The sequence below is a fragment of the Crinia signifera genome, chromosome 3, assembly GCF_055691185.1.
Source record: "Crinia signifera chromosome 3, ASM5569118v1, whole genome shotgun sequence".
NCBI lineage: Eukaryota > Metazoa > Chordata > Amphibia > Anura > Myobatrachidae > Crinia > Crinia signifera.
Window position 1 is genome coordinate 162017863 of NC_139219.1, and position 24743 is coordinate 162042605.

Genomic DNA, 24743 nt, shown 5'->3' on the forward strand with positions numbered 1-24743 from the left:
TGGCCATGGGAGCGGTCATCTGTCCGGGTCCATCATTAGTGAAGCCGGGCGGGCGTCTGGGACACTCGCAGCAACATGGAGCTGCGAGTGAGAAGGCGTGCGCGCGCGGGAGGCGCCGGAAGATGACGACGGGCGCTGCAGCGTCAGCTGCGTGAGAGCGCACGTCCGGGAGCGCTGGACGCGTGCACGCAGCGCGCGGCTGGAGGCCGGCGCGCGAGTATATGAGCAGCAGCGCGGTGCAGACTATGTCACCAACGGAGCTCCCAGCAGTGTGTGTAAGCGGCGGCAAGCAGAGATCACGTTTGGACTGGAAGTTACCACTGGGTGGTAAGTGGGCGCTCACAATGTGAGTAATTATGCCTTATTTGCCGCTTGACACTGAAGGTATCATGTCTTTTTAGACTAGAGTGCCTAGAAATGGAGGAAGAGAAGAGACAGGCCATGCAAAAGTCAGGGTAAGCCACCATGAAAGTAGAGAGGATGTTTTAGGGTGTACATGGATAGTAACTAAGGGCTTGTATTATGCAGGTCCGACAGCAGTAAAGATAAAGCAGGAAAAGCCAGGCACAAGAAACAACATGTGGACAGATGCCTGATGTGTGACAAAAACTTGCCAGACAAACATGTAGGCAGTATATGTGAGACATGTAAAGTCCCAAGGATCCCATTGTCACAAATGTCCGGATTGGTGGACATGATCAAAACAGCCCTGACCGGGACTTTTGTGACCCAGGAAGACCTGGTAAAAGCAACCGGGAAAAGGGGGCGCTCCCGTATGAGTGAGGGGAAGTCTGGCGAGGAGCCAGGGATCTCTACGGCAGAGGCTTTAGAGGACACAGAGGATACACCGGTGGAGAAAACTGAGAGTGACTTCAGCGTTGATATGGTGGAAAACTTGTTGGCGTTGATAAACAAGGCACTCAATATAGAGGAGGCCCCAGAGGAGCTTAAGTTACAAGAATTATTGGGTACTTCTTTACTTTCACGGCGCCAGCATGGCGCCGCGCGTACTTCCGGGTTACGCTCGCCACTAATTAAGTTAAATAAACTAAGTTAACGCCATGCCAACATGGATAGTTCATACCTCCACTATCCATGTTGGCATGGAGTTGATTTTAATTAGCGTGGCGAGCGTAGCGAGCCACCGAGCTCGCAGCATGGGCGAGCGAAGCGAGCCCCGCAAGGGGACTCTGACGCGCGGCGCCATGCTGGCGCCGTGAAAGTAAAGAAGTACCAATTATTGTTTAGAGACAAGAAGAAGAGGAATAAAATTTTCCCATTGTCTCAGCCACTAACAGATATAGTTCTGGATGAATGGAAGCATCCTGATAAAAGGACTGTGGTCCCGGTTAAAATGGGAAAAATGTATCCATTCCAGGCAGATCTCACGACGGCGTGGGATGAGCTGCCGAAAGTAGACGCAGCAATTGCGAGACTTTCAAAGAAGACAACCCTCCCTTTGGAGGACGCGAATAATTTCAAAGACCCTATGGAACGCCGTATGGAGCTGGGGCTGAGGAAGCAACATTTGATTGCTGGGGCAGCACTGAGGCCGGCAGCAGCCATGGCCATCACGTCAAGAGTGACGCGAGAGTGGTGTAATCAGCTGGAGGCAGATATGCTGGACGGCATAAAGAGATCGGAGCTACTCAAGACGGTGCAAAATGTACAGTTGGCGATTGAGTTTATGTGTGAGGCATCACTTGATGCGATGAGACTGGCGGCTAGAGCCGGTACGGCAGCAGCAGTGACCAGGAGGGCACTATGGCTCAAGCCATGGGCAGCTGACGTACAGTCAAAGAACAAGCTATTGACTCTACCTTTTCAAGGAGACTACTTGTTTGGCACCCAGCTAGACCAGATCATTACAAAAATTTCTGGAGGCAAATCAGTGTGGCTCCCTCAAGAAAAACAAAGTAAGAAAACACCGGGAAATAGAAACTTCAAGTTCCAGAGTCAGGAGTTTAGAGAGGCTAGGAGCTACAGGCCGGGCAGGGGGTACAGAAGAGGTACCTGGCTGTCGAGGGCGAATTTTCAGGCCCAAAGGGGCAGAGACAGTAAATTCGCCACAAGACAAAATACACAATGACGCCGAACCCCAGGCGGTGGGGGCCAGGCTGCTCAAATTTCGGAGCACCTGGGAAGGATCCACTTCGGACAAGTGGGTACTGGAGATTGTACAACAAGGCTACAAAATAGAGTTCAAAGAACGCCCGGGGTCATTCTTCACGGAATCTCCAATACCAAGGGATCCGGTGGAGAAGGAAGCCTTACTGTCCAGCCTGAAAGAGATGGTACAGCAGAGAGTGGTGGTGGAAACACCGCAGTCACAAATAGGAGAAGGCTGGTATTCACGGTTTTTCGTGGTTCCAAAACCATCGGAGGGATTCAGAACGATACTGGATCTGAGAAAACTAAACCAGCTAGTCGAGGTAAGAACGTTCAGGATGGAGTCGGTAAGAGGTATATTACCAGACCTCAAGAAGGACGCCTACATGACCTCTATCGACCTCAAAGACGCGTATCTTCACGTGCCCATTTGTATCAGCCATCAAAAGTACCTGAGGTTTTCTATCCAGGGGATAAGCTACCAGTTCAGGGCACTACCGTTTGGCCTAGCGACGTCGCCAAGGACATTTACCAAAATACTAGTCGTATTAGTGGCAAAGTTAAGACAAAAGGGCATAGTGATATGGCCGTACTTAGACGACTTACTGATCATGGCAGGGACAAGAGAACTGGCAGTGAAACACACCGAGGAGGTCTTACAGTTCTTGACAATGCACGGTTGGGTAATAAACAAAAACAAAAGTCAATTACAACCATCAAACAAGATAAAATACTTGGGGGTGATCTTGGACACGCAGGCGCTCCGAGTCACCTTGACGCCAGAAAGACAGGAGAAATTGATCCAGTCAATAAAACCCTTATTAGGGAAATCAGTGACGACAGCAGAAGCATGTATGAAGGTGCTGGGACTGATGGCCTCGGCGTTGGAAACCTTACAGTGGGCGCAGTGGAATGGCAACAACAAGGATCTGACCCAGCGAATTCGGCTAACGCAAAGAGCGAAAGAGGATCTGAGGTGGTGGTCAGACAGAAGCAGGTTGCAGGCAGGAAGATTGTTCCATCTACCCGACCAGGTAGTAATAACGACAGACGCAAGCGGAACTGGTTGGGGGGCGGTCTGCGAGGGCCAGTCGTCCCAAGGAGTCTGGTCAACAGACGAGAAGAAAATGCACTCGAATCTCAAGGAGATGAGGGCAGTAACTTACGCATGCAGAATCTTTCAAGGAAGGGTAAAGAACAAGGAGCTGGTAGTCAGGTCGGACAACCAGGTAGTCGTTTCGTACATAAACAGACAAGGAGGAACACGGAGCTTAAGCATGATGCAAGAAGCCGAGAGATTGCTGGCCTGGGCAGAGGAACAAGTCCAAAGTCTAAAAGCGGTTTACTTGGCGGGCAAGGACAACCAAGTGGCGGACGGCCTAAGCAGGACCCTGTGTCTGTCAGGTGAATGGGGACTGAACAGAGAGGTCTTTGCAATGCTGGTGGAAAAGTGGGGCAACCCATGTGTGGATCTCATGGCATCAAGGCAAAACAGGAAAGTGGAGAGGTACTTTTCAAGGTTCCAGGACCCACAGGCCGAGCAGTGGGACGCACTAACAGCAGCCTGGCCAAAGCAACTTCTCTATGCGTTCCCACCATTCCCAATAATCCCACGATTTCTAAGAAAGGTGCAAAGGGAAAAAGCGACGGTGATCGCAATCTTGCCAAGGTGGCCCAGGAGGCCGTGGTTTCCCCAACTACTTCATATGACAATAGAAGGACCGATGCAACTTCCAGAAAGAGCGGATTTGCTGGTACAGGGCAAAGTGCAGCAGCCTCAACCATCAGCCTGGAGTCTGAGGGCGTGGTTGTTGAAACCAGGACACTGCTAAAGAAAGGGTTCTCTAGTCAGGTGGTGGAAACCTTACTTAAAGCAAGGAAGCCAAATACATCAAAAGTCTATTACAAGACGTGGTTAAAGTACACATCATGGTGCAAGGAGAAAAACAGAAGCCCAGAGCAGATTCCAGTAATATTAGATTTCCTGCAAGAAGGACTTGATAGAAGACTGGCAGTTAGCACTTTGAAGGTGCAGGTGTCAGCGTTGGCGGCGATGCTGGATAAAAATATTGCGGAGGATAAATATATCCAGAGGTTTTTTCAAGCAGCGAAAAAGATAAGGCCAAGGTTTCATCAGCCGTTAGCACCTTGGGACCTGAATTTAGTGCTTTATGCGCTCACTGAAGAGCCTTTTGAACCATTACAGGAAGTCTCGCTTAAAATGCTTACTTGGAAAGTGGCATTTCTGGTGGCTATAACATCGGCCCGAAGAGTATCGGAAATACAAGCGCTATGGTCAGAAGAACCCTTCATGAATGAGTTTGAAGATAAAATAGTATTACGGACAAATCCGCAGTTCTTACCCAAAGTGGTATCGAACTTTCATGTGAATCAGGAGATTGTGCTCCCGTCGTTCTGCGGGAATCCCAAAAATGATAAGGAAGTTCGATTGAATAAGCTGGATGTAGTTAGGGCCCTAACTATATATAAACAAAGAACTGGAGAAATCAGAAAGGATAAGAACCTATTTATACTTACGGAGGGTAAGAACAAAGGGCAGAAGGCGTCAAAGATGTCAATTGCCCGATGGATTCGGTGTTGTATCCTAGAAGCCTATAAGGCGATGAAAGAGGAGCCGCCCAAAGGGTTGAAGGCGCATTCGACCCGGGCAATGGCAGCTTCATGGGCGGAAAAGGGCGAAGCATCCATTCTAGAGCTGTGTAAAGCCGCGGGATGGGCTTCGGTGCATACCTTTGCCAGATATTATAGACTAGATGTGATGGCGTCAGCAGACGCAAAGTTTGGACGTAAGGTATTGTCTGCAGTGATATAAAAAAAAAAAAAAAATATATATATATATATATATATATATATATATATATATATATATATATATATATATATATATATATATATATATATATATATATATATATATATATATATATATATATAAAAAAAAAAAAAATATATATAAATAAATACAAAAAAAAAAAATATATATAATAATCATGTGAAAGTTATGGTTTAAGTTGAAATATGATTTACCCAGCCCTGGAACGTGGAACTGCTTGGGTATTACCCATATGTGATGGCTGCCATGGGGGAGGTAGAGGAAATATCAGATTCTTACCTGATAATATGCTTTCCTCTACTCCACCATGGCAGCATAGTTCCCTACCCTGTATTTTTGTGCAACTAACTGTTTGTGTTTAAGAGCTAGGAACAAAGACACAAGCAGGAAAGAGGAGGAGCCTTTTATACAGGAGGAGTCTTTTTTTTCCTTTCCAAAGCTACCCAATCAGGGAAAAACCCATATGTGATGGCTGCCATGGTGGAGTAGAGGAAAGCATATTATCAGGTAAGAATCTGATATTTATATATTGCGTGACCCCTGATGAAGTTGTGTTGACGAAACACGTTGGTTTTTTTAAATAAAGAGAATACCTTTTGAACGAAGTCTACGTCTCATTGCTAAACATCTTAAACTCACTACGGAAAATCAATGATATATATATAAAGTCCAATGAGACCGGCACTCAGGTCTTAAGAGTGGATGCCAGGGGATACTAGCTCCGGTGCCCTCTCACGAGAGGGGATGAGTCTTTAGGATGTATATAGGGCGATAATAAGCGGCACTCGGAGGCTGACGTAAATGGTGAAAGAAGAGAAAATTTATTCCTTGTGCAGATGTGAAAACGTTTCGAGGCTTGGGGGCCCCGTCGTCAGTTCAGGGAAAGCACAATTGACATACATACAGTGTGAAATTTCTAGGTGACTTACCCGCCTCCTGTGGGTCCCGTCCGTGTCCTCCTCCAGCGGCTTCCGGGTTGGCGCCGTCTCTGTGACATTGCTGGCGCAGGTCCGATGGTCGCGATGGTTGCGTGCGGGATGGCACTGACGCGCACTGCCGGCTCTAGGGTCACGTGGGGTAATGATGTGTGGCAAAGATAAACATAAAAATCAGTCACAAATTTGCATAACACATGAAGGACAAGTACAGTGATAAAAAACTGTTTCCGTATACATGGGAAACAGATAACTTTCAGTGGAAAACGAATGCATGGTAGTGACAATACTATACAAAGGGAACAGTGGTATTTGACTGCCATCTACTGGGCAGAATGTGAACGTGTTGCTATATTACACAAATACATATAACGTTACTAAACATACTTTCTAAAAATGCGGACAGCATTTGGGGACTGTCCCTGCAATCTGTGTACAACAGTCTACATGTGCCAGGACAGAAGGTTATGATAGTACCTGTGCGTGTCTGCTGTCTAATGAGGGATATGCTATCAAGTATTGCATACTCCCATGTGGTTAAAGGGCAACATGTGTGTGTACAAGGGCAGGCAAGTGGGTGCCTATGTATGGCACCCTCAATATGTAAGGGCAAAAAATTGTTTTCACAGTAGTGTACCCCCTCTATGGAAAGAGCTAGAAAAGTGGGTGTAGGTTAGTTGTCAACTGACTATGCTCTGTAGGCCGATAGTAAGGGAATGCAATGGGAAATCTATGCTAAACCCTATGTAAAGAAGTGCTCTGTATGCGAGACACGAAGCCTGACCCAAGTGGGAACAATTAAAAGTGAGATGGATATTCTGGGCCTACTGTATTATAGAAAATTGTATAGGCCAAGGTTCTCATTGAGCCCTCTGGGTTTTAATGAATCTAGTTTGAAAATCCATTGGGATTCAAGCTGCAACAACTTTCTGGATCTATTGCCGCCTCTGATGGAGAACGGTACGTGGTCCACTATTTTGTACCGCAGGGTTGCCATGCTATGTTTAAATGTGGCGAAGTGGCGAGCCACTGGCTGCTCACTTTTGCCGGAAATCAGGGCTGCTCGTATGGCACATCGATGTTGAGCCATTCTGACTTTGAATGTGCAGTCAGTCTTCCCCACGTAATACAAGCCGCAGGGGCAGGAGATCACATATATAATGAATTTGGACGTACATGTCAAAGGCCAACGTATTTTAAATTTTTGCCCGGTGTGCGGATGTTGTATGGTAGTGCTGGGTGTGAGGGAACTGCATGTGGTGCATCCCAGGCAGCGATAACACCCATTTTCACGCTGTCTGGTGCCTGGTGGACTGGAATTGAATGCAGTAATATCTAGCTTTACCAAGCGATCTTTAAGATTATAGCTACACTTGTAGCTTGGTAATAGTCTAGTTTGTTTGAGACTTTTGAGATCCGGGTCTGACGTGATAATGGGCCACCAGCTTTTCGCTAGTCTGGTTGTGACTGTACTAGACGTACTAAATTCATTAACCCATGGGATGGCTGGGAGTTGAGTTTTCTTGGGTTGGCTGCTAGTAATCATGGACAGTCTGTCCTGTGCCAGTGCCCTGTCTTTGGCCTTGCTTAGACTCACCCTGGGGTACCCTCATTGTTCAAATTTGCGTGACATCTCATCCAGTTGTTGTAGGCGCAACTGGGGATCCGATGTTATTCTGCATGTACGCAGGAACTGCGAATAAGGCAGTCCCTCTACAGTGGATCGTGGATGGAAACTATTATGCCGAAGTATAGTGTTCCGATCAGTGGGCTTTATGTACAGTGCAGTATGCATCTGATCCTGCACTATACTGATGTTAACATCCAGAAAATGGATTTCCTGTGGGTTGGAGGTCAGGGACAGTTTAATGGGACGGCTGGAAGCGTTTTGTGCTGTAATCAGGTCCTCTAAGATGGTAAGGGGCCGTTCCATATGATCAAAAGATCATCTATATAACGTGTATATAGATCTAGATGCCTGAGTATGGGCTCTTCACGTAAAAACAAACTTTGCTCAACCTCCCACATGTAGGCATTTGCAAAGGACGGGGCGACAGAAGAACCCATCGCACACCCCGTCCTTTGCAAATAGAACCTCCCATCAAACAAGAAGAAATTATGTTTTAAAGTGTAATCCAATAGATACAAAAAGAGCGCGGATCTGACCCGTTGTATCGTGGGTTGCTGGAGATGAGGTTACCGACTGCCCGGAGACCCTCTGCATGGGGAATGCATGTATACAGGCTCGATACGTCTAATGTTGCTAATATGGTACCCTTGATCACATGATCATACGTGGATAGAATGCCCAGTAGTGCATTGGTATCCTTAAGATAGGTGGGTAATGCCTGAATACATGGTTGCAGATAGGTATCAAGATACACTGAAATAGGCTCACACAGCGACCCCCTGGCGGAGATGATGGGTCTCCCAGGGGGGTGCTGTGTGTCCTTGTGGATCTTAGGAATGGCGTAAAAAATGGGCACCACTGGATACTCCACTGTGAGTTTTTTACAAACAGTGCTGGTAATAATACTGTTATTAACAGCTTGTCCAAGACACCTCTTACCAAGTCCGAGATGTGCCTCCTTAGTAAAGGACTTTCTTTCGTTCCTACACACCCCCCTGACAAATTCAAATGGAAAGTTGACTCTTTCAAGTTTCAGCGGACGCTGAAACTTAGAGAATTCTTCGGAAAGTCAGCCCTACAACCCGAAACCGAACTCTTACCCACTGCCATACAACGCTTGGGCCCGCCGTCCAGGTTTGATCCACATTCAACAAACGCAGCGATCAAGACGTACCATCGTCTACTGGACAGTGCCTTACCCGACCCACCCCCCCCCCAGGTACACCCCAATCTATCTGCCGCTGAACGTACAGCACTTGCTAACTTCAGCAGAAGGCAAGACATCATTATTAGAGGGGCCGACAAGGGTGGGGCCATTGTGGTCATGGACACCAGTATGTATGTAGATGAATGCCATCGACTGCTTAACGATACCCAGACGTATACTATGTTGGCACAGGACCCCATCGGTAACTATAAAAAAAACTTTGGACAACTTATTGTCACAAGCTGTTAATAACAGTATTATTACCAGCACTGTTTGTAAAAAACTCACGGTGGAGTATCCAGTGGTGCCCATTTTTTACGCCATTCCTAAGATCCACAAGGACACACAGCACCCCCCTGGGAGACCCATCATCTCCACTCTAAGGTACTCTGAGTCTAAAGGCACTCACAAGGGCCAAATACAAGCCAATAGAAAGTTTTATCCATCATAATAGGTACAGAGTTGACGTTTCAGGTACAGAGTTGACGTTTCACTCCGTCGGATCTTTTGTAAAATCATCATCACAGCAGAAAGAGGACCAGTACCACCAAAGATCTGACTGGGATTGAATGCTAGAATATTTTGAACAGTATTTCAATAGATAATGTAGTGTTCTATCCAATTAGCCCTGACCACTGGCAAGTATTGGGGATTAAGCAGACACCCTGATAACCAGCCCTATCAACACCGGTTTTCCACCCTAACGCCATGGGTCCGGAAAGTTATCCTGGATGTATTATTGCATGAAAATGGGTCCTTTACCCCACAGTATAGACAGGCTGTAATTGGGTTGGGTCTAATACCACCGGTCGCGATATTGGCCCATTTTTGCCTCGCGGTTAATTACCATTTGTTACTTTTATCATTTATAAGCAACAAAGCTTATAAAGAGCAACAAAGCTTGTTGGGGGAATGGAGACTTTAAGCTACTAGGAGAGATTAAGCAATCTGGGAAAATTTACACTAGAGAAGAGACGTTTAAGGGGCGACATGCTCAACATGTACAAATATATCAGGGGCCAATATAAGGCACTGTCAAACACCCTTTTTTCTACTAGTAAGGAATCTAGGATGCGAGGCCACGAGTTTAGATTAGAAGACATATTTTGTTCAGTTACTTAGAAGGAAAAAATTCTTTACTGTCAGAGCAGTAAAACTTTGGTACTCTCTTCCTAGTGAAGTGGGGTCGGCAGACACTATAAATACATTTAAAATAAGGCTGGACAAACATTTATTGGTTAAAAACATCCATGGGTACCATTGAGTAACATAATCCTTCTCTAATATACCTGAGCATACTATACTAGAAGGGACAAGCTATTATAAAACCAGGCTGAACTTGATGGACGCAAGTCTTTATTCAGCCCTACCTACTATGTAACTATGTAACCAGGGGGTCGCTGTGTGAGCCTATTTCAGTGTATCTTGATACCTATCTGCAACCATGTATTCATGCATTACCCACCTATCTTAAGGATACCAATGCACTACTGGGCATTCTATCCATGTATGATTATGTGATCAAGGGTACCATATTAGCAACGTTAGACGTATCGAGCCTGTATACATGCATTCCCCATGCAGAGGGTCTCCGGGCAGTCGGTAACCTCATCTCCAGCAACCCACGATACAACGGGCCAGATCCCGCGTTCTTTTTGGATCTATTGGATTACACTTTAAAACATAATTTCTTCTTGTTTGATGGGAGGTTCTATTTCCAAAGGACAGGGGGTGTGCGATGGGTTCTCCTGTCGCCCCGTCCTTTGCAAATGCCTACATGTGGGAGGTTGAGCAAAGTTTGTTTTTACGTGAAGAGCCCATACTCAGGCATCTAGATCTATATACACGTTATATAGATGATCTTTTGATCATATGGAACGGCCCCTTACCATCTTAGAGGACCTGATTACAGCACAAAACGCTTCCAGCCATCCCATTAAACTGTCCCTGACCTCCAGCCCACAGGAAATCCATTTTCTGGATGTTAACATCAGTATAGTGCAGGATCAGATGCATACTGCACTGTACATCAAGCCCACTGATCGGAACACTGTACTTCGGCATAATAGTTTCCATCCACGATCCACTGTAGAGGGACTGCCTTACTTGCAGTTCCTGCGTACATGCAGAATAACATCGGACCCCCAGTTGCGCCTACAACAACTGGATGAGATGTCACGCAAATTTGAACAACGAGGGTACCCCAGGGCGAGTCTAAGCAAGGCCAAAGACAGGGCGCTGGCACAGGACAGACTGTCCATGATTACTAGCAGCCAACCCAAGAAAACTCAACTCCCAGCCATCCCATGGGTTAATGAATTTAGTACGTCTAGTACAGTCACAACCAGACTAGCGAAAAGCTGGTGGCCCATTATCACGTCAGACCCGGATCTCAAAAGTCTCGAACAAACTAGACTATTACCAAGCTACAAGCGTAGCTATAATCTTAAAGATCGCTTGGTAAAGCTAGATATTACTGCATTCAATTCCAGTCCACCAGGCACCAGACAGCGTGAAAATGGGTGTTATCGCTGCCTGGGATGCACCACATGCAGTTCGCTCACACCCAGCACTACCATACAACATCCGCACACCGGGCAAAAATTTAAAATACGTTGGCCTTTGACATGTACGTCCAAATTCATTATATATGTGATCTCCTGCCCCTGCGGCTTGTATTACGTGGGGAAGACTGACTGCACATTAAAAATCAGAATAGCTCAACATCGATGTGCCATACGAGCAGCCCTGATTTCCGGCAAAAATGAGCAGCCAGTGGCTCGCCACTTCGCCACATTTAAACATAGCATGGCAACCCTGTGGTACAAAATAGTGGACCACGTACCGTTCTCCATCAGAGGCGGCAATAGATCCAGAAAGTTGTTGCAGCTTGAATCCCAATGGATTTTCAAACTAGATTCATTACAACCCAGAGGGCTCAATGAGAACCTTGGCCTATACAATTTTCTATAATACAGTAGGCCCAGAATATCCATCTCACTTTTAATTGTTCCCACTTGGGTCAGGCTTTGTGTCTCGCATACAGAGCACTTCTTTACATAGGGTTTAGCATAGATTTCCCGTTGCATTCTCTTACTATCGGCCTACAGAGCATAGTCAGTTGACAACTAACCTACACCCACTTTTCTAGCTCTTTCCATAGAGGGGGTACACTACTGTGAAAACAATTTTTTGCCCTTACATATTGAGGGTGCCATACATAGGCACCCACTTGCCTGCCCTTGTACACACACATGTTGCCCTTTAACCACATGGGAGTATGCAATACTTGATAGCATATCCCTCATTAGACAGCAGACACGCACAGGTACTATCATAGCCTTCTGCCCTGGCACATGTAGACTGTTGTACACAGATTGCAGGGACAGTCCCCAAATGCTGTCCGCATTTTTTAGAAAGTATGTTTAGTAACGTTATATGTATTTGTGTAATATAGCAACACGTTCACATTCTGCCCAGTAGATGGCAGTCAAATACCACTGTTCCCTTTGTATAGTATTGTCACTACCATGCATTCGTTTTCCACTGAAATTTATCCGTTTCCCATGTATACGGAAACAGTTTTTTATCACTGTACTTGTCCTTCATGTGTTATGCAAATTTGTGACTGAGTTTTATGTTTATCTTTGCCACACATCATTACAGCGCACAGCCGCCCCACGTGACCCTAGAGCCGGCAGCCGGGAGCGCGCATCAGTGACGTCCCGCACGCAACCATCGCGACCATCGGACCTGCGCCAGCAACGTCACAGAGACGGCGCCAACCCGGAAGCCGCTGGAGGAGGACACGGACGGGACCCACAGGGGGCGGGTAAGTCACCTATAAATTTCACACTGTATGTATGTCAATTGTGCTTTCCCTGAACTGACGACAGGGCCCCCGAGCTCCAAAATGTTTTCACATCTGCACAAGGAATAAATGTCCTCTTCTTTCACCATTTACGTCAGCCTCCGAGTGCCGCTTATTATCGCCACATTTATATATATATATATATATATATATATCTCACACACGTAGGTGCGGCACTCGGTTCCTTCAAGATTAAATAAAAGACAATACAGTGTTGATGTAAATACCAACGTTTCAGTGCTTTATTGTTTGCACTATCTTCAGGATATGTGCCTCAGATGGGTGCCGGACGGCTCCCCGACAGTTGGGATTCCGACGTCAGAATCCCGACTGCTCCCTCCGTGGGGGTCCACGACCCCCATAGAGGGAGAATAAAATAGATGGTGAGCACAGCTCGCCACCGTGCCCGCAGCGTGGCGAGCCCGCAAGGGCTTCATTACGTTCCCCCCGCTGTACAGTTAGGATTCAGACTTTAATGACTGTCAGAATCCCGACTGTCGGTGAAATATACCACACCCCCTCAGATAGGGTCAGAACTGGCTGCAGGTGATAGACTTACCTGTTCTGACCCTATCTGAGGCAATTTTTGGAAAAATCCATTCCAGACCAGTTGATTTTAAAAGTATTTTTATGGAAATGGATGCAGTCTAATTATGCGCAATATTAGTATCCTTATGATATCCATCCTTATCAGAAGGAGTTAAACCTGTAGTGAATTCTTATATTCACTGTATAACATCTTATGGAAAGTTACCCCTGAAGAAGTCGCTATGACGAAACGCCTGGGGTGTTTTCCTTGTCATACTGAACTGAATGATTGACTTCAAACAGATGGAAAAGTTTTTTTTTTTTTTTTTTTTGTTAATGAATTTATATTAAATTGTTGAATTGTTATTTGTCTGTAATTATTAGTTTTTTTTTTTTTCCATATCTGGTGGTGGAGTTATATAATATTGGCGCACTCTGTTTTTGCTCTTTATCCATATATATATATTGACTTGGGTGCCCCTCAATCCACGGGGGAGGTATATGTACAGTACATTTGAGGGCACTCAGAAGGTTTTCAATACTGCACGGCGGCAGTTTTCAATAAATAACTCCAATAAACACAGAGGTGTGTGTATCAACGTTTCGGGCGGCTAGCCCTTTATCAAGACATGACCAATGTGTTTCGTCAGGGGCGTTTCTCTTGAGTGACGTAGATCCAAATCTCCTGACGCTGCTGACGTCTTGTGATCTGTCCAGCTCCCAGTTTCTGGCTTCTAGGCTTCGCCGCCTGCATACTGTATTGATTCACCATGGTGATATTGGCTGCTGCCGCCCGGGCTGTCATTTATCCATGAGTATATTTGCTGTTTTAAACTTTCATGTACGTGAGCTTATATATCAGTAAAAGTGTTGTGAATTACTACGCTCATTGTGTGCTTCTCTGATTTTCCTCTATATGGCCCTTACTTGAGGCTTTGGTGAGCCTCTTCCTGGAGAATCTGCTGCACTACATGACTCTTTATATCTACATGGACGGATCCTTATTTTAATTGGACTGTGCGTTATTATTGGACATTTTGTATGTGTGTGTGTGTGTGTGCGTGACAGGCTGAGAGAGCGCTCAGCCAATCACAGGCTGCCCATTCATTGTATGGGCTTTTTTTTTTTTTTTCAGTGCTGACAGCTCCCGGGCTCCCCCGGCCCAGCTCTATGTCACTGCCGCCTGTGTCCCCCGCAGAGTCCGCACTACTAGCGGCGTGTCCCCCCCCCCCCCCCTACCCGGACGGTATGTGCAGCCGGTCCGACGTCCCGACTCTGACCCGATGCGCATGGGACCGCGCATCGGGTCGGACCGGGTGTCAAAACCTGCGATTTGGTCCGATTTCACTGCCCGATCCATCTGGATCGGGTGAAATCAGGGCCAAATCGCATAGTGTATGGCGGCCTTAAGGAAGATAGATGAGATAGGCTCTTACTATATATATATATATATAAGAGATGATTTTAGTGAGATACATCTGGGAGATGTTAACATTTATCCATTTGAATCATCCCCTTGTCTCAATCAGCAGAATATTCCTTTAAAAAAAAAATTCCTGTGCAGCTGATCACAAACTACAGATTCAAGAGTTTACTTTTAGATTTATTTCCCTTCTACAAAAAAAACAGACCTCAGAAAAATGGCATTAGTATTTGTCATATTATAGACTTATAGGGCTAATTCTTTTTGAAACTTTTCCATCTAGAGACAATTTGGTTTAGATCATTCTGGTGGCTATCGACAACAATCCATGCAACATCTAGAAAGGGCAGTTGCAAGGGGACGAGTTCAGCCTATGGAGTTTCACCGGCACAAAGTACAAATGATGGAATCTTTAGCTACAGGACTAGACGATGGTAGAACAAGAACATCAGGTTGGTACTTTTTCCCTTTATTATGGGACTCAATATTGGGAGCTTAAAATGGGCGATTTACAGTACATTTTGTTCATTTGATGCCATGTCTGTGTCCTGCTCTTTGCTTTCCACCACCATGCTTTGCAAAATTGAAGGCCCATACAAACTGGGTGACTTTGAGCTGAAAGTCGCTCGAAACAGCAGGTTTGAGCGACTTTCGGCTCAAAGCCGCCCAGTGTGTATGCCCCGACAATGAGCTGTGAGCAAATTCACATCGCTTTTACTTTCTGTTTAGATCAAAAATCTGAATATAATTAATACTAAAGGAGCCCATAGACGCTCCGTTGCGTCCGGCTCCGTTTTGTACTATGCGATGCGCGCTCCCGCGCATCACATAGTACGGTACAAAAAAGTATGTGCTGCACATACTTTTTGTACTAGGTGCACATCGTATCGGATCGCAGTGCATGCACACTGCATGCACTAGGGATGCGATCCGATCCGATGTGTACTTTAAAAGTACAGAACGGACCGAAAAAACAGACCGTGAATGGGGGCATAAGACCTGTTTTACCACCCATTTCTTTTATAGAAATCCCTTAAAAAAATCAAGTTTAAACACACTCCTCATACCTGCACCAAGAATAAGTAAGAGTGGCTTTTTAAGTATCATATACTAATCCAGAGTTGGCAAACCTTAAATGTGCCATCTGAATGTGTATAAATAGCATACCTTCCCAGATGCCTGCAAAACGCCAAACCATACCTTGCTTATCTATACCAGCAATATATCAACACGGCCTAGATCATCAAATACTATTAAATAAGTGACACATTGGTTAATCAGTGGTAGCACAGAGCACCAAGAGGCAACCAGGTAATACTGGTTACAAATCTGCTGCTATCGTAAATCTACAAAATTACTGAGGTGTTTTTTGTTTTTTTTTGGTACTTGTTTCCTAGCACGGCGCCACTGATTTTAATTGTATGAAATCGGGTCGCAAAAATCGGGTCGATCTCATCGCATGCAAACAAATCGCATGCGATCGACCCGACCGACCCCATTTTTCATTGTATGCCCCCCCATTGTTAACGTCACGCCATGATCAACGTCAACCCGAAGCGTGGCGAGCGCAGCGAGCCCGCGTGGGGCGGCGGCCCGCGTCCTCCGACCTTTTCATACCACCACATCCACGTCGGCGTGGAGTTGATTTTATGTAGTGGCGAGGGGACGCGCATTACTTCAGACGTATTACGCGTCCCCTCGCTGCGCTCACCACGCTTCGGGCTCAGTGGCTCGCTGTGCTCGCCACACTATGGGCAGTATTCAATGAGGATAATTCGCCCTGTTTCACGGCAAATTTGTGCTATTTTCACGTTGGAAGGTGATTTTTTGGGTCAGAAAGTGAATCACCCTATTCAACGTGCACTTCTCGCTGTCTTTCTAAGTGATTTTCGCCGTGTAGCAAATCGCCATCTTTTTATGGTGAAGTGGAAAGTGAACTTTTAAAATAAAGTTGTTGTTTTACATTTGGTGTCAAAAAATCAGGAATTTTATTCTGTGAAGGGTCATGCTCTTTTTATTCATGTGCCTATAGCACATGAAGATATATTTAATTTAAAAATATATATTATTTTATTTTATAATATTAATATTATATTTTATAGCCGCTCATTAGATATTCATATATTTATTTATTTACAGTTTCTTATATAGCGCAGTAGATTCTGTTGCGCTTTACAATAGTAGACAGTGATAAAACCAACTGGGTAACAACAGACAGACTTGCTGCAAGCTTACAATCTATAGGGATATAGGGGGGAAACACAAGGACAGGCACCAGTAATAGCATAGCAGTCCCACCAAGTTACAAGTCCAGAAGGGAAGCTATATAATACATAAGTGCCTCAGAGGGTTGTGCATGTAGAACTTAAATATGATAGGCTTGCCTGAAGAGGTGTGTTTTCAGGGAACGCTTGAAAGTTTGGAGGCTAGTGGAGAGTCTTATTGTACGTGGAAGGGCATTCCATAGGATGGGAGCAGCCCGATGAAAGTCCTGTAATAGTGAATGGGAGCTAGTGATCCGTACAGAAGAGAGACGCAAATCTTGTGCAGAGCGGAGTGGTCGAGATGGGAGATATTTTGTGATAAGTAGAGAGATATATGCTGGTGCTACCGATCATAACATATGCACGATCGGGTGCAGTGAATACCCGGTCCCCTGCTGGCTCTCACGGGGGGCAGCCTGTGCTGCCTGGCTCCCGGGGAGCCCACCTCCCCCCCCACATACGTTCTGGGGCAGGCAGGGAGACTTCCATCTCCCTGCCTGCCGCCGTCCTCAGGCTCGGTTCACATTTGCGGTCAGGAGCAGCGAGCCCCTGCCTCATTGAATACTGTGTCAGTGAGGGCTGGCAGCGAGGGCTCCAGCCCTACGGAACACGGCGAATGTGCAGCGAATCCTAAACAGGATTCGCTGCACATCGCGATTAGGGACATTGAATACTGCCCTATATAAAATCAACTCTACGCCGATGTGGATTCGCCACGCTTCAGGTTGACGTTAATCGTGGCTTGGCGTTAACAATGGGGGGGGGGGGGGCATTTGATATAATTCACCATCAGGGTGGGTTTACAATTAAAAATCGGGTCTGGGTGCCATTTAACATTGGGTCCAATGTAAAATCGGGTCTCAGGGACCCCTTTTACATTGGTTACAATGTAAAAATCGGGTCGTCGCATCGCATGCCATTATAATGGCATGCGATGCGACCGATTTTCAGAGTGCGTTATAAACGTGTTTAAAGGCCGAAAATCGGGTTGGTCGGGTCCCATCGCATACCTTAAGTTAAGGTATGCGATAGGACCCGACGGGCGCCGTGCTAGGAAACAAGTACTATATATATATATATATATATCCGTAGCATATCGTAACATTGGTGGTGGTGCAGGGTCCATAAATAATTGATAATATCACTCACCCAGCCTCCAAGAAGGAAATAAAGGAAAGGACCAGCACTCACAGTACTGTGAGTGCTGGTCCTTTCCTTTCTTTCCTTCTTGGAGGCTGGGTGAGTGATATTATATATATATATAGATATATATATATATATATCTATATATATAGATATAATATATATATATTTTTATATATATTTTTCCAAAAAATAGTGTTGTTGTTGTTATAAAAATAATACAGAAAACGTTCGCCACGCTTTGGGCTCGGTGGCTCGCTGTGCTCGCTCACTATCTAAAATCAACTCCACGCCGACGTGAATAGTGGGGGTATGAAAAGGTCGGAGGACGCGTACCACTACCCCTCAGGGGCTCGCTGCGCTCGCCACGCTTCAGGTTCATGTTGATAGTGGGGGTGGCTTATACAATTAAAAATCGTATCGCATCGCTTGCATCGTATGCGGCTATATGGCATGCGATGCCATAAGATGGAAATTTTGGGCGCCGTGCTAGGAAACAAGTACCACATTTTTTTTTTTTTGGCACCAGAATATTCCAATCCATTGTGTTTTAATGGTAGTTGGGTGTATGTGCCAATAGCAACATCAAGACCTACATTACAGTATGTTTATTCGCCTGTAGAATGCAGATGTACCTGTTTTTTATGTGTGTGATATCCTAATTATTTGTTTCTGCTGTTGTCTGAAAAGGAGTTATGGAAGCTTTACACCACTATTATAATATCGCTGCTCCTGAAGTGCGTCGTGTCTGGCTTTGCTCTCCTTTGGATCACTACAGCAATTCTGCAGGAGACAGAGGATGGGGTTGTGGCTTTCGAAATTTTCAAATGCTTCTTTCATCCATTTTAATGAGTGATTCATACAGACACTGCTTGCAAGGTATGTCTTCACTTAGACATTTTACTACTCTACAGTGGACTTGACCAGTATTCATAAGAAAATAGTATGTGGTATTATATAAACTTCTGTGCACACCATGCAGGGCTGGTCTTTTCTTGGTCAAGAGTTTTGCACTGTCTGTTCCCCCCCTCCCTCCTCTTAGAAATGTTTGGGAAATTAACTGGGATGCTTTTATGTGGCTAGAGATTCATGATGACTGGTGTTTCACGATGGCAGAGATTAACTTTGTTTCTGCAATTCTACATCGTAGAAGGTTGGACAAAGGAGATCTAATAATCATAAAATCTTTCTAATGGTTCCCAAACAGTTAGTGCCACTTTACCGGCAAAGTCATTCTCTGCAACCCTTGCAACCTCCTTATTGCAAAATTGCTGACTCCCAAAGTTTCCCCAATATGCATTAAACATCAACTGGTTACATACAGGACCGAGATATCTGCAGACCCGCCCTAATGCTCACACAGGCCAAACCAGGTAAGCATATACACTTATCAATTTACTGCTAAATATCTTGGTCCTGTCATCCAGCTGAGCGGCATTTGAACTTGCCCAGCTGTGACATCAGTCCCTGCAGCAAGTGTACAGGTGGTCAGTGGACTGTCCGTAAATACAATCAGATGCACAAATATATCTAAAGATGCATTGGCTATCGGCTTTGTTGCACAGCCGCAGTGATCTGACTATGAACGTCACCATTCATGGACTAAGCGTTTGCATACCCTCTGACCTGCTAATGATATATCTACTCTTTACTCGAATTGTAGATAGATCATATAGCATGTACCCAGCTTAGGGGGTGATTCAGGTTGGTTTGCAAAAGCAAACTCCTCCTTTAATGGACCAAAACAATGTGCACTGCAGGTGGGGTTACATTTAGGTGAGTTTCGGTGCAGATTAAATGCAGATTAAATACTGGCTGCTTTTATTTTTATACTGCAATTTATATTTCAGTTCGAACAAACCCCACTCAAATGTAACTCTCTCTGCACATGTTACATCTGCCCCACCTGCAGTGCACATGTTTTTGTCCATTAAAGGAGGAGTTTGCTTTTGCAAACCAACCTGAAACCACTTTAATTCATAGCTGCTGTACCAGTGAACTCCATTCTACTACAGGCCCGAGACCAGAGTGTTTTCTTACTGATCACAAATATCCAGTTTCAGGTAAATCAGGTATTTTAGGCTTATTTTGGGTATTGATATATAGCAACATTATAATACTTAAGTTATGTCACTACTAGTAAGCCTGCTTGAAGCAAATGCTTCAAAAGCTAATCTGCTACCTTGTGATTGCCTCTGTTTGTGCATGTGTGAGAGAGAAAGAGATGTAGTTTCACTGGCTGCCAACAGATGGTAGTGTTTCAGAGACACAATCAGACACTAGACATATAGATGATTAATCATTGTCGATGTTGGTTTTACTATCTATTATTTGCCCTACATGCAACAGGCAGAGTGTCAGGAGTTTCCTTTTAATATCTTAATGATTTTCAGGTACATTACTTCTTTTACATGTGTATACTGTAGATGTACAAAAGGACAAATCCATTTACACAGTTATTTATAGACAACATACTACCTTAATGTATACATTAATTGATTGCATCGAATACAAAAAAACATGGGATGTGCTACAGCATCTTGTACTAGATGTGAAATAGTACAAAAAGTATGGGCTGCGCCTACTTTTTGTGCTGGTTAATCTGATGTGCGCATAGCATGGAGAAAAAGCTCCATGTATGGGCACCTTTTAGGAGGTATTTCTCATTTTCTGTGTGTGTGTGTGTGTGGCTTGAAATATGCTTCAGAGTGATGAGACAGGCAGAACTACACCTGTGTCTTCATACATCTTTGCTGGTCACGCCAAACAGACCCTCTCGGCATTTTGTGTAAATTTTGTAGCGTTTGGTGCTTTGTTTTTTGCTGGAATTGTGCACTCCTACATAACCCTGTAACGTAGCAGATAATGCTGCAGTCACATACAGAATATTGCATATCACCAGTCTCTGCTTGTGAATCTTATTTTCGTAGCCATGTGAATGACTTCTGGCTCACTCCCACTATGATTGTTCAGAACGTTGTCACAGAACCACTGTGCATGAAGATGCTAGCTGCAACAACTGCCAACAGCGCAGACATTGGCTTTGCATCCACCTCTGAATCATGCACAAAGGGCCTGCATAATTGGACACCTCTACTGTGTGAAAATATGCAAAAGATAGACACCACCTACATGCTGGTGTGATCCACTACTGTGTCCCGTCAATCGGGCTGTGGTTTAGGGGGGACCTGTATGGATTTTACTGACACCCAACTATCAGAGCTGTATGAAAATCATCAGGTTTATGTACAGATGTACATACAGATAGTGATAGATGCTCAATTAGTTCAGTAGCATTTCCCAGGTGCATGAGGGAGGGGTTAATTACTGGGTAAGTAAAACAAGACATTTTTTCCTCAGCACACTGAGCAATGCTAGTAACCAATCTAGAACACTACATGATAATAGAATTCAGAGATATTGGTTACATATACCTGCGCAGGTGTATGCTATGCCCCCAAGCCGCGTCAAGGCTTCTCTGTATATTGGGGGTCCCTAGCGCTATATCTAGGTGCAGGGTGCGGCACCCCAAAAACCATCATAAGCTGGGAAGCCCAGCGCGGCATGCCAGTGATATACTAAGTGTTAATAATTAGTGATAGGAAGCCGAAGCTATATAAAAGGGAGAGATAAATGAATGTAATTAAAATAGGATAAAGATAGTGTTAGTGAGGGAAAAGTGTTAATAGAATGTAAGAGCATGCCGCACTAAAGGCACCCAGCCCATCCAGTCCAGGAGCACCGCACCCCACACCACCGTTACCCTAAATTGGGTCTACGATTAACCAGCAAGGAGCCACATGATAATGGCTCCTTACTTGATATATCCAAACTAAGAGCTACCTACCTTGGAGCAACCCCTGACTACTCCATGTGGCATATCAGGACCCACATCTCCTCCTAATATGGGCTCCCTTCTGCCTCTAACAACATACATACAGATAGTGATAGATGCTCAATTAGTTCAGTAGCATTTCCCAGGTGCATGAGGGAGGGGTTAATTACTGGGTAAGTAAAACAAGACATTTTTTCCTCAGCACACTGAGCAATGCTAGTAACCAATCTAGAACACTACATGATAATAGAATTCAGAGATATTGGTTACATATACCTGCGCAGGTGTATGCTATGCCCCCAAGCCGCGTCAAGGCTTCTCTGTATATTGGGGGTCCCTAACGCTATATCTAGGTGCAGGGTGCGGCACCCCAAAAACCATCATAAGCTGGGAAGCCCAGCGCGGCATGCCAGTGATATACTAAGTGTTAATAATTAGTGATAGGAAGCCGAAGCTATATAAAAGGGAGAGATAAATGAATGTAATTAAAATAGGATAAAGATAGTGTTAGTGAGGGAAAAGTGTTAATAGAATGTAAGAGCATGCCGCACTAAAGGCACCCAGTCCAGGAGCACCGCACCCCACACCACCGTTACCCTAAATTAACGGTTGAGGAAAAAATGTCTTATGTACAGATGTAACAAGCCTCATTATTGCCAGGATGCATGACTATTCACACCCATCATTAGACAATGTAATGTCTATAGGCTGTGGCTACATGCACATGTATGTGCATGTTACCCACAGCAACTAATCATGGGTGTGAATAGCCTCAAAATGAATTAGTTTAGCTACATCATCTGTATATTTTCAATTCAGGCCCAAAGTGCTTAAGGAAAATCAAGCAAGTTTTTTTGTCTGTAATTTGTCAGGCTGTGTAGCAAAATAGAAGCATGACATGGTAAAATCTTATTAAAATCTTTAGCTGTAAACTGTTTTTTGTTACTTTAGATTATAGGCATATTCCTTGTATTCCGAAAATTCAGTCTTTGATTGAGGATGCCTGGAAAGAAGGATTTGATCCTCAGGGTGCTTCTCACTTCAGTGGCAAATTGCAGGGTACCAAGGCTTGGATTGGCGCTTCTGAAATTTACTGCCTTCTAACATCTCTGAAGATGAAGTAAGTAATATCATGTTTATACAGAGGACATCTATCCCAATGTCTTGAGAGGCCTTAGACTTGATCGATTGCAATCTAGATCACCAGATTTTTTTTTTCTCTGATTTTTTATTTTAATTAAAATATTTTGTATAGATGTCGAATACTTGACCTTCACAAGCCAAGCAGTCCTTCTGGAACACACCCTCTCTTGTTTGAGTGGGTTCATAACTATTATGCATCTGATGCTAATGAAACTGGAGGCAAGGTATTATGTTCTTCCAAACCAGCCATTTACCTTCAGCACCAAGGTGAGGTACAGTCCATATTACATTTTAGGTCACTAGATATGTCTTATTAGTGTGGCTTGACTGTATTTCAGGAATAAACATTTTGTTCTAACATGGATATGGGTTTGTCCAATTGAAAAACACTGTCTTGCATTTTATTTTCAAACAAATGCCTCTATAAGGTTCATTATGTATTCTATGGCCTTCAGATGATCCTGAGGATAGTGAAAATTTTAACAATACAGTAGTTAACGTGCCTGTCAAATACATTTCAACAATGCTGTCATCAACTAGTAAGTACAGTTGATATAGTGATATTAGAAACATAGGTTCAACTTGTTTACATACAGTATATCTTCTAGTGGAGGCATGTCCAATCTATGGCCCTCCAGCTGTTGTGAAACTACAAGTCCCATCATGCCTTGCCAGAGTTTTGCTATTAGGGAATACTAAAACTATGGCAAGGCATGCTGGGATGTGTAGTTTCACAACAGCTGGAGGGCCATAGTTTGGACATGCCTGTTCTAGTGTTTCATACTGGTGGGTGTGAAGTCACCTGTATCTTTCGTTCTGGATATTATCGCCCCTTTCTACATAACCGCTTGCATGGCATGGTTGTATCAGATGCGACCACGCCAAGCTGAGCATTCCTTTATATGTTCGCACCTGTGGTTGCAGACTGTGTAGATGCAGGACATTGTTTGACAACTTTATGCAAAGTGCGGATCACCACTAATATATATTAATACAGATCTCTGGATATCTCTCTGGTGCTTTCTCTCTAGCTCTCTCTGTAAATAAGAAGAATCAGACGCAGGCTCAATTATGGAAGAAATGAGTTTCGGGCTTTAATGCTCTTCTTCAGTTTACATGCATAAGACCTAAAAAAAAGTGCTCATTTTAAATGGTAAAGTGCTACTACCTCTCTCGCCGGAGCTGCCACGATCCCTGCAAGCCATGACTGCATGGGCTTCCGATCATGTATTCCAGGCACCCCTGCCACACTGCAAATTCCGGGTCCGCGTTCCCCACAGTGCTGTGAGGCTGGCTGATGCCATGACAACCCTGTGGCAGCTGTGTAAACCTAAACAAAACAATTGCCCCCTATATAAAGTGCATAGTAAACTGAATCTACATCATATAGGACCTAATACAATTCTAGATCACAATTAATGTTCCATAAAAAATATACTTCAATTACATTAGCAAGGATCACATTATAAATATACATTTAAATTTAAGTGATCTTTCAATCCCCTGGGTTTCACAGTGTCCAAAATATGTATCCAATTGCCGGTAACTCAAATGCCGGGCACCCCTTCTTTTGGTTTCAAGTGTTTATCTCGCTAAATTTTATGTTTTTTGTTCTGCAAATTGTCTGGCTAAGGGCTGCTCAGACACTTTGCCATTAAGAGCTGCTATAATTGCATTGTGGTGCAAGGCCAATTGCTCCTTCATTTGAACGAATGGTCTTGCCAATGTAACATAAGCTGCGTGGACACTTGACCATACAGAATACGGAAGTACTGCTACATATTAAAGCATACTTGATGGA

General features: G+C 44.5%; 1 protein-coding gene across 4 annotated transcripts in view; it reads left to right on the forward strand.

The window, feature by feature from the left end:
• Positions 1 to 24743, forward strand: part of ZUP1 (zinc finger containing ubiquitin peptidase 1) — a 237305-nt gene that overhangs the window by 207012 nt on the left and 5550 nt on the right. For all 4 annotated transcript variants that reach the window (XM_083176835.1, XM_083176834.1, XM_083176836.1 and 1 more), the window contains 4 exons: positions 14841 to 15009; positions 18655 to 18843; positions 22751 to 22919; positions 23055 to 23209. In XM_083176835.1, the coding sequence (XP_083032961.1) occupies positions 14841 to 15009; positions 18655 to 18843; positions 22751 to 22919; positions 23055 to 23209 (682 nt within the window). The remainder of the gene's footprint in view (positions 1 to 14840; positions 15010 to 18654; positions 18844 to 22750; positions 22920 to 23054; positions 23210 to 24743) is intronic.